Consider the following 14,336-nt stretch of genomic DNA (forward strand, 5'->3'; position numbering starts at 1 on the left):
AACGGAGTGCCTTAGCACTAGGTACGCTCTGCCTGCTATATGCGTGAAGATGAAATAAAATTTAATAACATGATAATTACAAGAAAATAATAAAATATTTTATTAAACATTTGAAACATAGACTACAAGTAAAATAGGAACTACTCTAAAATAGGAAGTAAAACAGGAGACTAAAAGTAAATTTTTGATCTACTTGGTCCAATATTAGATTTATTAAATACAGTTTATGTTTTCCTGAAAGAAACCTTAAACTTGAAAGTGTAAAATTATCTTAGCCATTTCATTTTCCAAGACTTGGATAGTAACAAAAACATATAGTTCTATATAGGTCGTGTATTCATCACAAACGGACACTTTTTCACGATTTTCGTAACAAGCAACAACCCCAAAGTCCCTTGGGAAACTAATAAAAGAACACGCGGCACTTCGGACAACTCTCAAGGTTTAGTTACAATAAAAATATCAATTTCTGCATCGAACTAAACTGATAATAAGTATAGCGCTTCCCACTGAGGCCAGTCGTGCTCGTGGCGCAGAGACCCAAACGCAACTTAAAACTTACAGGTTGTGGATTGGATTCCTACTCCAGGAAATGGAATATTTAATATTTTCATTTCTTCGCTTTGGTGTAGAGGCAAAGCAATGCCTCCAGAATACGGCGGAAAGTGTGGAGTGGAGTGTCCTTACACTAGGCTCGTTCTGCCTACCCGCCTACATGGATACAGCGTGCAGCCAAAAATAAATAGTATTTAATACCTGCTAAGTTAAGAATTTAATATAATATTTAGCATTTTGAGAGATGTTATATTGATTTATATATTATTTTTATTAGTTCAACTTTTTTTCAAAAACTTTGTTTTGTATGTCTATCTATGCAGTAGATCTACAAACATAGGCAGTACAAATTAAATAGTGAAACAATACATTTTGTATACCCATGTTGGGTAGGCAGATGAAGCCTATGACTAGTGTTACAACGCTCCACTCTCTACTTTCTGCCGAATATTAAATATTTAATTTTCCTCTAGTGGGAATCGAACTCACAATCTATCGCGTTCACGGTCTCACCCTTGTGCACCTGCGCCACGACTGGCATCAAATATCAAAGAAACAATTGAACTAAAAGGAAATTGTTATTCAAGCTGTAACCTTTAAAGGTTTCCGGCCTAATTATTGTTAAAAGGCCGTTTGGGTCACGCGTCGTATAATATAATATTTTCTTTTCTTGATTTTAATTTATTAATCTTTCACATTCATAATATATGCCCAACTTTTTTAAATTATGGTAATAGTTTTAGTTTGTGGCTTCGCCCGAATAGTCAAATGGAAATAATTAAGTTTGTAAAATTTTTCAATGCTACTCCGATCACCACGTTTCGGTGTGAAATATGGAACGGAAATGAATGGAAGTGGAAAGTTCCCTCTGAATATTTTCCAGACGGAGCTTTCACTTTAATTTCGAACTGATTTTTTTGTATACAGGTTATTTGTAATTTTTAATGGTTACTTTTTTGTTATTAAAAAAATTCTGGAGTGGACACTAGACTATTCTGGGGTGGACACGAACACTTTTTCCCTTTCCTACACCCATGCTATGGATCGAAGTCGCAGGTTAAAGTTAGTTATTAAATAAAATATTTATTAATTAAAAGTTACTGGTAATTGGGGAAAGCAATTATCGTACGGCGAACGCTATTTAGTTTATAAATGAAGATCATTTGCGAATAACACACACGTACTGAGTAAACTAAAATGTCACGTACCATATATTATTAACGCAGCTTCTGTATAGAAACAAAAGATAATAATATAAATGTTAGTAAAGCAAATTAATGGTGAAATTGACTTTCAGATAGAAAATAAACTTCTCCGCAATATTTAAGCAATATTCTTTGATACTTCACACTGTATCCCACACATAGCAGGGTAGGGTTCCTTCCACCCCTCCCTGTGACCCTAGTGGGCCCCTGTGACCCTAGTTTTAAGCTACTCCGTTTCCATTAAAACACTTCTGTTCCCCTCTTTCCACCGAATTCTCGAGGCGTTACGTATTGAGTGGCGGACTTCAGCGCCGCGCTTTGCTTCGACACAAGAACGAAGAAAATGAAAATATTTAATACATTATTTCCTTAAGTGGGAATCGAACCCACAATATTTCCCGTTTGCAGTCCCGTGTGTGTCCATGCGCCACGACTGGCCTCAAAATAAAATTTATGTTTGATTGTATATGATACATTATTATTGATAAGACCCTGATTTTTTTAAATAATTTATTTTTTTCTATCTCGTTTTCTCTTCTCTACTTTTTAATAATAGATGCTTACAAATTTTTGTAAATTTTTGGTACTTTGGTTATTTATAAAATTGCTAATGAAATTTATTCACAAAAGTTTTAGTGATCGTCGGAAAAGTTGAGGCAGCTGTGCCGCTCTATTAATATCAAATATGTACAGTACGTAGATGTAGACTATAGAGGTACAGATTACACACGATGTTGTAGAAGAACTTCTAATACTCTTGCATAATTCTAAAGTGGTAGAAACTTTTGCAAAGGTCAAAGAATTAATCGACCACGTCAAGTATATTTTTTTCCTTTCGTAAACCACTAGTTTTGAAGTCTTATGATGAGAAAGGTATAAAAAAATCTGTATCAATTGGAAGGTTTCAGTATTTAAGCATGAGGCTTTGAGACTGTATTTAAGCATGAGGCTTAAATACTGAAACCTTCCATTCCAACCTTCCTCCCTTCCTTCCGCGTCTTAGAAGTTGGATTGTTAGCTATTTTTTATCATAATGTGCACAAACATCATTATTATTTTTATGATGAGAGGCCAATAGTGGCGCAGCGGTACAACTGTGTGACTGTGAGCGTAACAGATTGTGGCTTCGATTCCTACTTGAGGAAGTAAAATATTTAGGAAATAAAATATCTACTACTACATTATTTCCTCACCCTGGTACACCGAGACAAAGCGGCCATCTGAGTTCCGCCACTAAGTACACAAAACCTCCAAAATTCGGCGGAAAGTAGGGAAACGGAATGTTTTAATACTAAGTTCTCTCTGTCTCCCCTATTATCTGTGGGATATTGACTGCATGAAGCTGAAAAAAAAAATCTTGTTCTTGAACGGTGTGCTTCAAGCGTGCCAGTTGTTATAATTTTTTTTTATTCTGTAACTCCCATATGACGTTTTTATTTTTAATCTACATTCCAAAATAAATACTGATAACTTAATTAATAAACAGAATAATAGTTAGAATATGAGCAATTATTTAATTTTACAACCTTAAAGTTTATATTTTATTTATAGGTTGTAAGGTTATACTGCTTTAGTTCACAGGAGTAAGAAATGGGATGTAATAAGATATATGTATATTATTATAGACTACTGATTTTAGTATGCCATTAATTTTAGTGTTATAATGGCCGCTCCGGATATCAATTCCTGTTATAACAGTTATATAATATTTAATATCTCTGAATAATATTACCTTGAAATAAATAACCTCTTTAACTATTAAGATAGAAGTTACTATAATGGTAAAAAAAAATAACTAAAAAAAGGCTACTTGTAACCATATTTCATGGGTAAACTGTAATTTTATGATTCCTTAAAAAAAAACATACAGTCGAATTGATAACCTCCTTTTCTTACAGAAACGGTTAAAAATATATTTAGAAACATAGTCTAAAATCTTTTAGACAATTTTCCTATAAGAACAGTTTTCCATTTACCCGATACACTTTCATTTTATTGTGCTGTAAATTTTTCTTAATTAAAACTTACTAGAACACAAGTCTTGTCTTGCTCCGACGACACCTCATTTCTCGTAGAATTATGATAATTAGTCAAGGCTTATTAGGATATACCTAGGATATTGTAACTGACACAGTATTTAAAAATGTTCTCTAAGATGACTAATTAACTTAACTAATTTAGCATACTATACCATATGAAATCGACTTACTCAAAATATATCTATGAAATTAATTTTTAATTAAAAAGAAATCGGTCAAGTGCGAGTCAATCTAGCCGATCCAGCATGAGGTGCGCAACCCTAAAAAGGATCAAATTACAATGTCACAAACCTTCTCCTAGGCCTTGTGTGTAAATTCGGCCAGAAGGCTAAGCTTGGAGAGCCTATTAACCTGGTCGGAGTAGTGTGCAGATTGCTCCCACGCGCTACTCTGAGCAGACCGTCCGTGCGTCCAGAGTGCCTAGCCAGTTCGCCGCCGGGATTATGGAAGAATCCCTTGGCTCACGTAGCTCCGGCTTGTGACAATAGACGAGGAGTACCGATAGGTTTTGCTGGGTAGTATGGACGGCCTACATCTGCCGGTGACCAGTCAAGTCCAACGTGCCTATTACTTTAATTTTAGTAACAAATCTAAACGAAATATATATTTCACAAGTTTTTTTTTTTTCATTTTTTACTAATTTATCATTAGTTTCTAATTACTAAATTATCATTAGTTTACGGACTTTCTAACGTCAGACCAAGCATAATGATGCTTTCCTATTTCATTATCCGACCAAGTTTCATTGTGTCGAGAGACGACTTCACAAAGCCGCACAAATACAATTGATGAGTAATAACCACGCGCTCTATAATCAGTAAATGTTCGTGTTTCAGGATAGTTATTTCAGTTGTAATTAATTGAGACATTTCATCACCAAAATGTGCCATCGCGATGCAATTTGTATATGCAGTGTACTGCAGTCAGTTTTGGATGATATGTACAGAAGAAATTATATTATTATTATATATTATCATACTAGCGGCCCGCCCGCGGCTTCACCTGCGTGAACTACGTTATTATTAATTTCTGTCTCCATGAGTACCTACGTCTTATAAGTAACTCCTATGCAAAATTTGAGATTCCTAGCACATATAGTTTCTGAGATTTCGTGATGAGTGAATGACCTTTCGATTTTATATATATAGATATATTTTCTTTGTCTCTAAACTCCCTTAGCTTGAGCGAAAATAGAAAATATATCATTGTGAAGTGATAATTGATTTTCGTTAAGATCTCAAATTCAAATAGTAATGTTTTAGTAATATCATGTAATATGAAAAAAAAAACATTTGTTCTACAGCGTAGAGCTACGGCGTAGAAAAGAAAAAAATATTAATGTGCCAGAAGTTTTGACTTTTGTCTGTTAATTTAACGTGATATAATAATAAATATAGACATATTCATAATATTCTACATATTTTATTTATAAAAAGTCTCAAAAGCGCTTACTAAGTCACTAGCTACTACATAATTATTTATTTTTAATTATTATTTAGGCATCTTATCACTCCACACACTACACTTAAATTAAACTGTTAGAAGCTTACTAAGAACACGTGGGTTATACAATATATGACTAAAAAATACACTAAAGATATATAATACTTAAAAAATAATACATTAAATCTAGACTAATTTCAATGAGTATTATAACATGACCAAAAATTTTCCAATTTTATTCTATTTCATTCTATTTAAAAGCAGTCTCAAGTTTGTTTTGGCCTAACTTTGTTATTAGTTTCTTATAGCCTACAATAGCTATATGTAATGAATAACTAAAACTATGTTTTCCAGTATAAGATATACCACACCTTATCAATGGTTAATCTATGACACGTGCGTTTTCTCATCGTATTCCACGAGCATACAATCAATAATATTTATTGGGCTTTCAAAATTTTCAACCTTCTCACATACGACCGAGAGTTAAATTTTGAAACATGTTCATAATACACATCCATTATATCTACTAATAATTTATCATATTATTACATCCATTTATATTCTACTTATAAATAAAATTGAAATTACTTTACAATAATTATCACACCAACACTGTAAAGCAATTACCATAAAATCTTATAAAAATTCAATAATGATGAGTACAATAGCCAATTACTGTGCTGTCATTGAAGGGTGCTGCTTCTTTTTTAACCCTCCTTTTACAACAGCAATAGCAAAACATGTAAATAGTTGTGGCTAAAGCTAAAGTCGATGGCAGCCAAACGTACACAGGTATTCCAGAGGGTTTCATTGTATCTGAATATTCCTTTAGTAGAGCACATGGTATAATATTTCTTTCTTTGTTCAATGTCATATTATGCCACAGTACGCACTCTTGCTCCCTGGTCACCTTCAAGGTTGAACCATTATGATGCAAATATGGTTTCACATCTATTTGCTGTGAAGTAATATCCAAAGCGTTGGGATCAGGTAAATAGCTTTCGGGCGATCGTTCCATAAACGAGGACATGAGAAAGCAAGGAAAAATAACTTCTTCAAAATGTTTTCGATCAATAACTTGCATGGAACACTTTTCATCAGAACGCAATGGGTAGAAGTGTGTATACTTCCAATGCTCAGCTGCAGCTCTTCCCAAATTATATAAAGCCAATCCTGTTAGCACATCAGCAAATCTACCACCATGTTCTCGATATTTATATACGTACGTGGGTGGTAGTCCGTGGTACACGGGATACGTGACGAAGTTGGCGCAGCGACGACACATGAAATGTATCGCTGCTGGAGGATGATAGGAGTAATGCGCGTGGTGAGCACTGACATGATGATGGTTCGGTTTACGTTGGATATTATCAAAACGACCTCTCGGCCCTCCACTGATTTTGGCACTAACGTTTTTAAGTAATGCTATGACGAATAGTAAATGGTAAATGTTCATTGTGCAGCAAGGGCGGGTCCCGGCACGCAACTGCGGTCGTTCAGGACAAGGCGGCTTGGCGCCGGGGAGCTGGCGCCAGGGCGGCGCCCTCGATAAATGAATGGAGGAAACCATGAATGTACGAAAAATCAAAAGTAACGTATAATAGTTGTAGCTAATTGAAATAACAAAAAACAGAAAACAAACTTCATTACATGAATGAAAATGTAAGGCATAAAAAAATCTAGTCCAGTAAATTTAAAGAAAATCTTTATTTAAAAAAAAATAGTTAGTGTTTTCATATGTACATGTCGAATATTATATCTTTTAGACATAATTTGTGTAATTTAATCTTATATATTAATGTTCTTTTTCTTTCAAAGAAAAGGATATAAATTAATCAACTTTTCAAGATACTACTATTATGCATACCTCTTACTCCAGATTACATTCGTAAATGGTTAATTCCGTCGCTATTAAAAAGGGGATCGTCCCCGCATTCCAGAATTAAACGCAGGATTCTTTAAATAGATGTTCAGATAATTATCTCGTGGATGAGTGCGGTAACCGCATTAAAACACGATTTTACCTTTTATTTCTTTTCTTTTTCAATTTTATAAGACTCATTTTAATTAAATACTTACATAATATTATTAAAACTTCTCTTTTTTAATAATATTTTGGATATAACCGCACCCCTTCTTACATCACGTGGTATTCCACACCTAAAAGTTTAATGTTCTTAGCAAAACATGCAACAACATTATACATAAAATGTTTCTAAACACATAACTAATATTCTGTAAATTCTGTTGTATTTTAATATTTCTCTTCATATGCCTATTGTTTTACTTATAAGTAAAACTACCTAATCGTATTTTTCGTCATTAGTAATAGATATTGTATTTTTTTCTTAATCATCTAATAAAACATACCAAACTTAAAGCAAGTTCCTCAAAATAACTGAAGGCCGATAGATTAGTGTTTGTCATTCGATGACTCTTTGATAGCGAGGCACAAGTAAGGTATTGTTGTTGAAGAAGAAGAGCAAATCTGTAGAGTCCAATTTCACAGTATCAAGTGATCGTCGCACGCCTCCACAAAGCGCAAACTTCCTGCGAACTATCAGATGAACTATTTCCTGAGCATTGTGGCCAGACGAGCCCGCGGTCCTTGAGCTGTGTTGAATCATTACTCACGACGATTTATAAGAACGTCTACGTATCAAATGGTAATTGGGTATTTCATTCTTCAGGTCGTGTGCACTTAGGTTCGCGTGTTATCTGGACAAGTTCTGTTTCATTCAATGGCTGTATTCCGCATGTAATGGGTTTAGGCAGACGGAGCCTAGTTTTAAGATGCTCCGGTCCCCATTTTTCGCCGCATTTTGGCATTTTGTATTGAGTAGCGGAATTTAACGCTGCGCTTTACCTCAATACCAGAGCAAAGAAATGAGAATAATAATTATTTGATTTCCTCGATTGGGAAATAAATCCTTAACAGTCACATGCTTGTACCTCTGAGCCACAACTGTCCTCAACATACAATTTATTAATCCAAAAGAATTTAGGACGCCAGTATAGAGCATGGATTGTGCCTGATGTGGTGTAAATGCTATGAATGTGGGTCCCACCTTTTCACGGTTAAATGAGTGTTCTAATTTTCCCGCTCTGGTAAAACATAGTGCGGTGGTGAGTGCAGCCTCGCAACACTTAATGTCTCAACTTGAAAATATCATGACAGTGGAGGAGAAATAGAGAAAGTAGAGCAGGCTCTACCTATGCTGCCATAGAGGGAAAAAGTTTTTTGTATTATAAAGCACTTGTAATGTACAGACACGACGACAGACCTTTCAATCTAAGTATTGAGTTAAATGTAATATTTAAAATCGACATGCATATGTCTTCTAACATAGATTACTATTCATTCCTTCTAGAGTCCTATTGTGGAATCTACGTATATATTTATATTGAAACAATTGAATATTTCTGTCATATAAAAATGTCTCAAGCTATGTTGTACCATTTGTTATAGTTACAATAAATTATCTGAACACAGTGGGTGATGGAATTGTACCTAATACCGGGTATTACTGAATAAAACGTGTAAATATAAAATAAAAAGCTGCCAAGTGCGAGTCGGAAATGCTCGCCAAATTATACACACTATACACATTACACATTACACTATACACACAATTATACACATTACATAGGCCCAGAGAAAGAACATTTTTTTGTGTTATCATTGAGCGCTTGAGTGGCGCCACTTAGAAACAGTAAGCACCATCACCAAATAGCCACTGAACAAGAAATGCCTCCAGAATTCGGCGGAAAGTCTTAGCACTACACTTTTTTCCAAGCGTGAAGCTGATTATTATTTTAGAAGCTTCAGGGCAACAGATGAACATACACCGGGTTTAGCGTAGTCGAGTAAAATTGTTATAACTTTCACATATTTACTGTTATGTTATAAACGTTACACTCACATTGTATAACAATATGAATACTTTTTATCTAATATGTGCATGGCTGCCTAAATCTGTCGGCGCCACTTCCCGGCACGTTCCTAATAATTGGTATGGCAACGAAACAATTTAATAGTTATGTATATAAAATAGAACTTACTGTTCCTAATTGGACGCAATTCATCATAGCATAGCAGAACAAAATATCCGAAATTAATGAAAATATTGAACATTTTGTAGACTTGTCAACTGAAATGATATTTTTTTTTTTATCTATTTTGTTAGAAGCCAGTTTGCGTGAAAAGTTTCTTATGACACTTGACAATTGTCTCACGTTCACCTCAATTAACTTATTAATATAGTAGAAAATTATATTTCCAAAAAGATATATAAGTATACCTACGTATTAATAACAAAATTAAATAGATTATAAGTATATTATATACTTGAGGAATTCAGGTGACGGTTGTAGGGTCGATTCCCGTTCGAGGGATTAAAATATTTAATATTTTCATTTCTCCGCTCTGGTAACGAGGCAAATCACGTTGAGTTGCACCGCTTCACAGGCAATACTGAGGAGCCGAGTGTCATAAAGCTAGGTTCCCAGAGGTTCCTTTTGTCTCACTCTACTATGTGCGAGAAACAGAAAGAAGCTAAAAAATTATAGGTACGTACAGTTTAGGTATTCATAGTAACCGCTGAATAGATCTGATTCATTACTCTCGAAGTCTCATAATTCTGTCTATCCCTTCGTTATATCTAACAACGTACTTAACGTCTCCTCAATCAATTTAGATCGGTAGAATCCTTATGAGTTGCAATAAGAGAAAATTTGATGATATTATTATACAAATTTTTAACATACGATATAAAGTTAATTGTTTGTATAAATTATTAAATTCTTAATTCTTAAATTAGTGACTAATTAAATTACCTTACTAGTACTAGGCACTGTATTAGATAGAATTATGGTAAATAACTAAGAAAAAGAAAGTAAAAAAAATATTTTCACTTCTTAGAAGAACATTGACGTGAACGCTTATGAGTTAATATCACTCAGTTAAGTGGCTATTTGGTGATAATTAACAAAGGGTGGTCACGTCAAAACACACAGTACCTAATCCTTTTAATAACATCCGTAATACAGGGTGTGGTAAAAGCGGTGTTTTCTACCTTACAACTCAATGTAATCTTATGATGTAATGTCTAACAAGGCACGAGTATAAAAAATATTATATATACTAGAGAACTATATTGAAACCAGTCGTGTCGCAGATGCATGATGATGATGCGTGTGATTGTGGGTTCGATTCCCACTCAAAGAAATGAAATCTTAATATTTTCACCAATAATTTAAACATTCTGTATAAGATTTTTAAGTTGGCAATTTTGAATTCATCTCTCAAACTATTAGGAACTTGAACAACATTTTATTGTAAAGTAATTATAAAAAAACATTTTTGTATAGGATTAAATCATTTTTCTTCTTCGTAAAACATAAACCAGTTCTTATTTATGATATCTCTTATCACGGTCTCGGTAAGAAGCTTTCTTCTTCAACACTCAGTAGTTCCATTGTGTTTCGTTGTCTACGTCTGTACTAAAATAAAAGAGGTCATCTTTTTTTAAAGCACCAATATTTAAAAAAAAATACAAACATTGTATGAAAGTATTTGTAATAAAATTATATATTTAATGTTATTTTCTGCGCTTAACAGTTTCGTTCCATAACACGGTGATAAAAGTTCAGATTGCAAGCTCGAGGCGCATCTTTTGATTAAAAAAAAAATATTATCTTCAAGTTTTTATTGTAGTAAAAACATATTAAATTTTATTTTTAAATTGTCGTTTTAATTGTTTTATTATTGTGCTTAATTTAAAAAATTCTAGTATAAAAGAATAGTCGAACAAAAAATAATAAATTGATCCTATTACATTAAAATATTTGAACTAGAGTTATTTATCCATTACTGACAAAATAAATAGATGTTAAAATTGCCAATAAAAGGTAGATCATCAATAACACTCAGTTTCTCCTTTCTACGTGATACTATCTAAATTAACAGTGACCAAATATCACGTCCGCATGTTATATGTGAGTACAAAAGAATTGTAAATGTTGAGACTGACAGATTTATTTTAATGGCAAACTTCTATAGAAATTTTATTAAAAGCACAGTATAAAATTTCGTTTTTTCCAATATTTCAACACTCAGAAATGAATAGATCAACGATGGTTTTTATTCTTTTTAAGTGACAATTTTCAGCTAGATTATAAAAAAAAAATTAGCTGGTACCTAATACTTCATTGGTGTGGACATTAATGCTTTTCTATTTATTTTTTCTTCCAGAATATACCTGAATTACCCAATCATTTTTTATGGACGAATCAAATTTTTTATATGTAATTATATCAACACAAAACCCTCGTCATGCTAAACTTTTCATATATTGTGTGGCTTGTCTCTTAAAATTTTCCATCGAATGTTCCGTTACCTTTCATTTTTAAGGCAACGGAAAATTTTCATTTTGTATATCAAAATATAAAAATTAAATTCAGCATTATGAAAGTAATGTAGATTATAAATTGTTTTATATTCTGTTATATATAAAAAAATTTATAACATTAAACAAAAATACAACAATACTCTCCCAAGGAATATCTCTCTTTTTTATATAAATTTGTAACTATAAAAATGATGATCTATGGGAACTGCTATATTTTATTTAAACTCATAAATCACGTTATGCCTTATAATAGAATGTTTTTCAACAGCCATTATTATTAAATAATTTATAGCCTGCTGTAAGTAATATTTAAAGCTTTCGATCACATTCCTTAGACAATAAAACATTTATCATGTCGCTATAAATTTTTGGGTAATTCGGTTCAGTTATTTATAAACTTATTTTTAAACGTAAAACGTTTTTACTTTAAAGATTTAACTATAACCAGAGTATATTATTATTATATCATAAATAAATCTTATAAAAATATAGCATGTATTTCTTTAAAATTATAATTTCAGCTTAGCCAAGTATTTTATTGTAGTTTTATTAATATTAGTTATTTACTTATACCTTCCTTTTTGAGCTTGTGATACAGAACGTTCAGTTTAAAAAAAGTAACGATTAAGCTGATGCTTTTTTTCGATAAATGTCCAACTCAAAGAGTTTTATCCAATTTGATTCAGTAACTTCTAAAATTGGGTCTTGAACCAAAAGGACTCAGCATTAAAAAATAGTATAGACATAGAGTATAGATTTTATATTGTAAAATTTTCTATAAGTGTATCTAAAAATTATAGTTTCAAATAAATTTTAGCTATTTGGGTGTTTATTTTGTAAATGTATTTAGCCTCATAACTCATTACCAAAGCCGCTTCACATCTCATACATATATTTGTTATAATGAAATCTATTGAAACGAGTTTTAAAATATGATTTAATTCTAAATCGACGTGTGCTCCACTAATAATCTACATATAATATAACACACATAAAGTATCCTATGAATGAAATGTACGGAAACCCACGCTTTTAGATGCTTAATGGAATTAAAATAAACAATAGTCAATCGAACAGACGAATTAAATATTTGCTGACGGCATTAACAACAAATCTTTCTAGAACCATTAAAAAAACAATTATAGATCTAGTAAGGAGTTGGGAGCCATTGTACAGAAGTAACGACGGTGATAAACCCAGTATTGAATGACCTCTAGTATAAACTATGAGCTACCTGTTACGGTTGAATGTAAATAATTTTACTTTTTATTACCATTGGGTACTTTTTGACCGTGGTGGTACCTACTTATTAATAATGCAGCCGTTTATAAAAAATATATTTTCGCTTCATTGGTTTTTTCTTCGTGTTTTTAGTAAATTTTATAATCTGCATATGTTCTGATTATGAATTAAGACAGCAAAATGCAATTTAATTTATATAAATTTATTATTCTTATAATTTTTTATATTTTTAACAACTGCCATAATCACTGATAAATATTTAGTAGATAATATTTATTGATAAAATACTTAGTACCTAAGTAGGTAAGTGAAATACTTACGTATAGCTGTTTTTGTGCGAACGTTGCGCGAGTAGCACATAGGATGGAGAATTGCCCAATAGCGGTCTACGGACACTGCTACGAGGCAGAAGATGCTTATAGTGCACAACATCACCAACAGTGACGTCGTGAATAAGCACGCGTAGAGGTTCCTCGGCAGACCCACTGAGGCCAGTATGGCGAACGGTATCCCAAGCAATCCAACCAGCAAGTCCGCGATAGCCAACGAAACAATGTAGTAGTTCGTTCTACGCCGCAATCTTCTGTCGCGACGGAAAACGTGGATAACCATAGAATTGCCTACAACTGCCACGAGAGCCACGAGAATTTCTAAAGAAGTATATGTAGCGTGTAATTCGGGAGTGGGCGACCGGTGCGGCGCGGGGTCCACGGACGCCGTCGCCGTCGCCGTCGCTGTCACCGCTTCCTCGCTCATGTCTCTCAAATTAAACACTTTACACACTTTCTATATTTCGAAATAGCCGATGACCAAAACGGGTGCAGCCATAAATTAATTTAAAATCACTTTGCCATTTTTTGCATAATAATATATTATGCATTGTCCTATTTTATATTAAAAAATACAAATAGTTCTAGTTTCACATTATCGAGTTTCAATAGCTGATCGGTTATCGTATGGGATCGCGAGATCACGGTGTCCCGCCCGACCGACGTGTGTTCCTCCACTGCGGGCGCGAATTGGCGCGAAACCACAGCGACTGGGATGGACGCCCTACGCCGACGCACACTTGTTGCCGTTACCACGTTTATCCTTGACAATGAATCCAGATTTATATTAATTTAAGAGTAGAAAGACTAGAAATTTAATGTTTTCTTTTTATAAAGAAAGTTCTTTAAAAATATAGTAGGTACTATGTGTGGGTAAAAATACTTAGTAATAAATGTCCAAGAAACGATAATAGGATAATACAATTAAATCGTAAAACAATAAAAAGATATCACTCGAAATATTTATTGAATGGAAACAAAGCTAATATAAATTGAAATTATAATCTATTTTTTTATTATTTTAATGAATTATTAATTGAATTTGAGGCAAGTCGGGTAGCGTGTACCTGTAATCGTGACAGATTGTGAGTTCGATTTCCATTCCTGGCT

General features: G+C 33.1%; 2 protein-coding genes across 2 annotated transcripts in view; both read right to left on the reverse strand.

The window, feature by feature from the left end:
- The window catches only part of LOC146527565 (adenosine receptor A3-like), a 41,918-nt gene extending 28,119 nt beyond the window's left edge, over positions 1-13,799 (reverse strand). The window contains exon 1 of the mRNA XM_085204336.1: positions 13,218-13,799. Coding sequence (XP_085060462.1) covers positions 13,218-13,653 — 436 coding nt within the window. The 5' untranslated portion in view covers positions 13,654-13,799. The remainder of the gene's footprint in view (positions 1-13,217) is intronic.
- On the reverse strand, positions 5,209-6,801 carry LOC146527569 (uncharacterized). The gene has a single exon (XM_085204339.1). It carries the CDS (start codon positions 6,699-6,701, stop codon positions 5,892-5,894), a length of 810 nt encoding a protein of 269 aa, XP_085060465.1. The 5' UTR covers positions 6,702-6,801; the 3' UTR covers positions 5,209-5,891.
- Positions 13,800-14,336: the final 537 nt, after the last annotated feature.

Source organism: Heliconius melpomene, chromosome 20, assembly GCF_056956725.1.
Source record: "Heliconius melpomene rosina isolate 202511_hmr_F chromosome 20, ASM5695672v1, whole genome shotgun sequence".
Taxonomy (NCBI): Eukaryota; Metazoa; Arthropoda; class Insecta; order Lepidoptera; family Nymphalidae; genus Heliconius; species Heliconius melpomene.

Bases quoted from the DNA above. Each gene is read 5' to 3' on its own strand.
- LOC146527569 (XM_085204339.1), bottom strand. From the start codon at position 6,701: ATGAACATTTACCATTTACTATTCGTCATAGCATTACTTAAAAACGTT.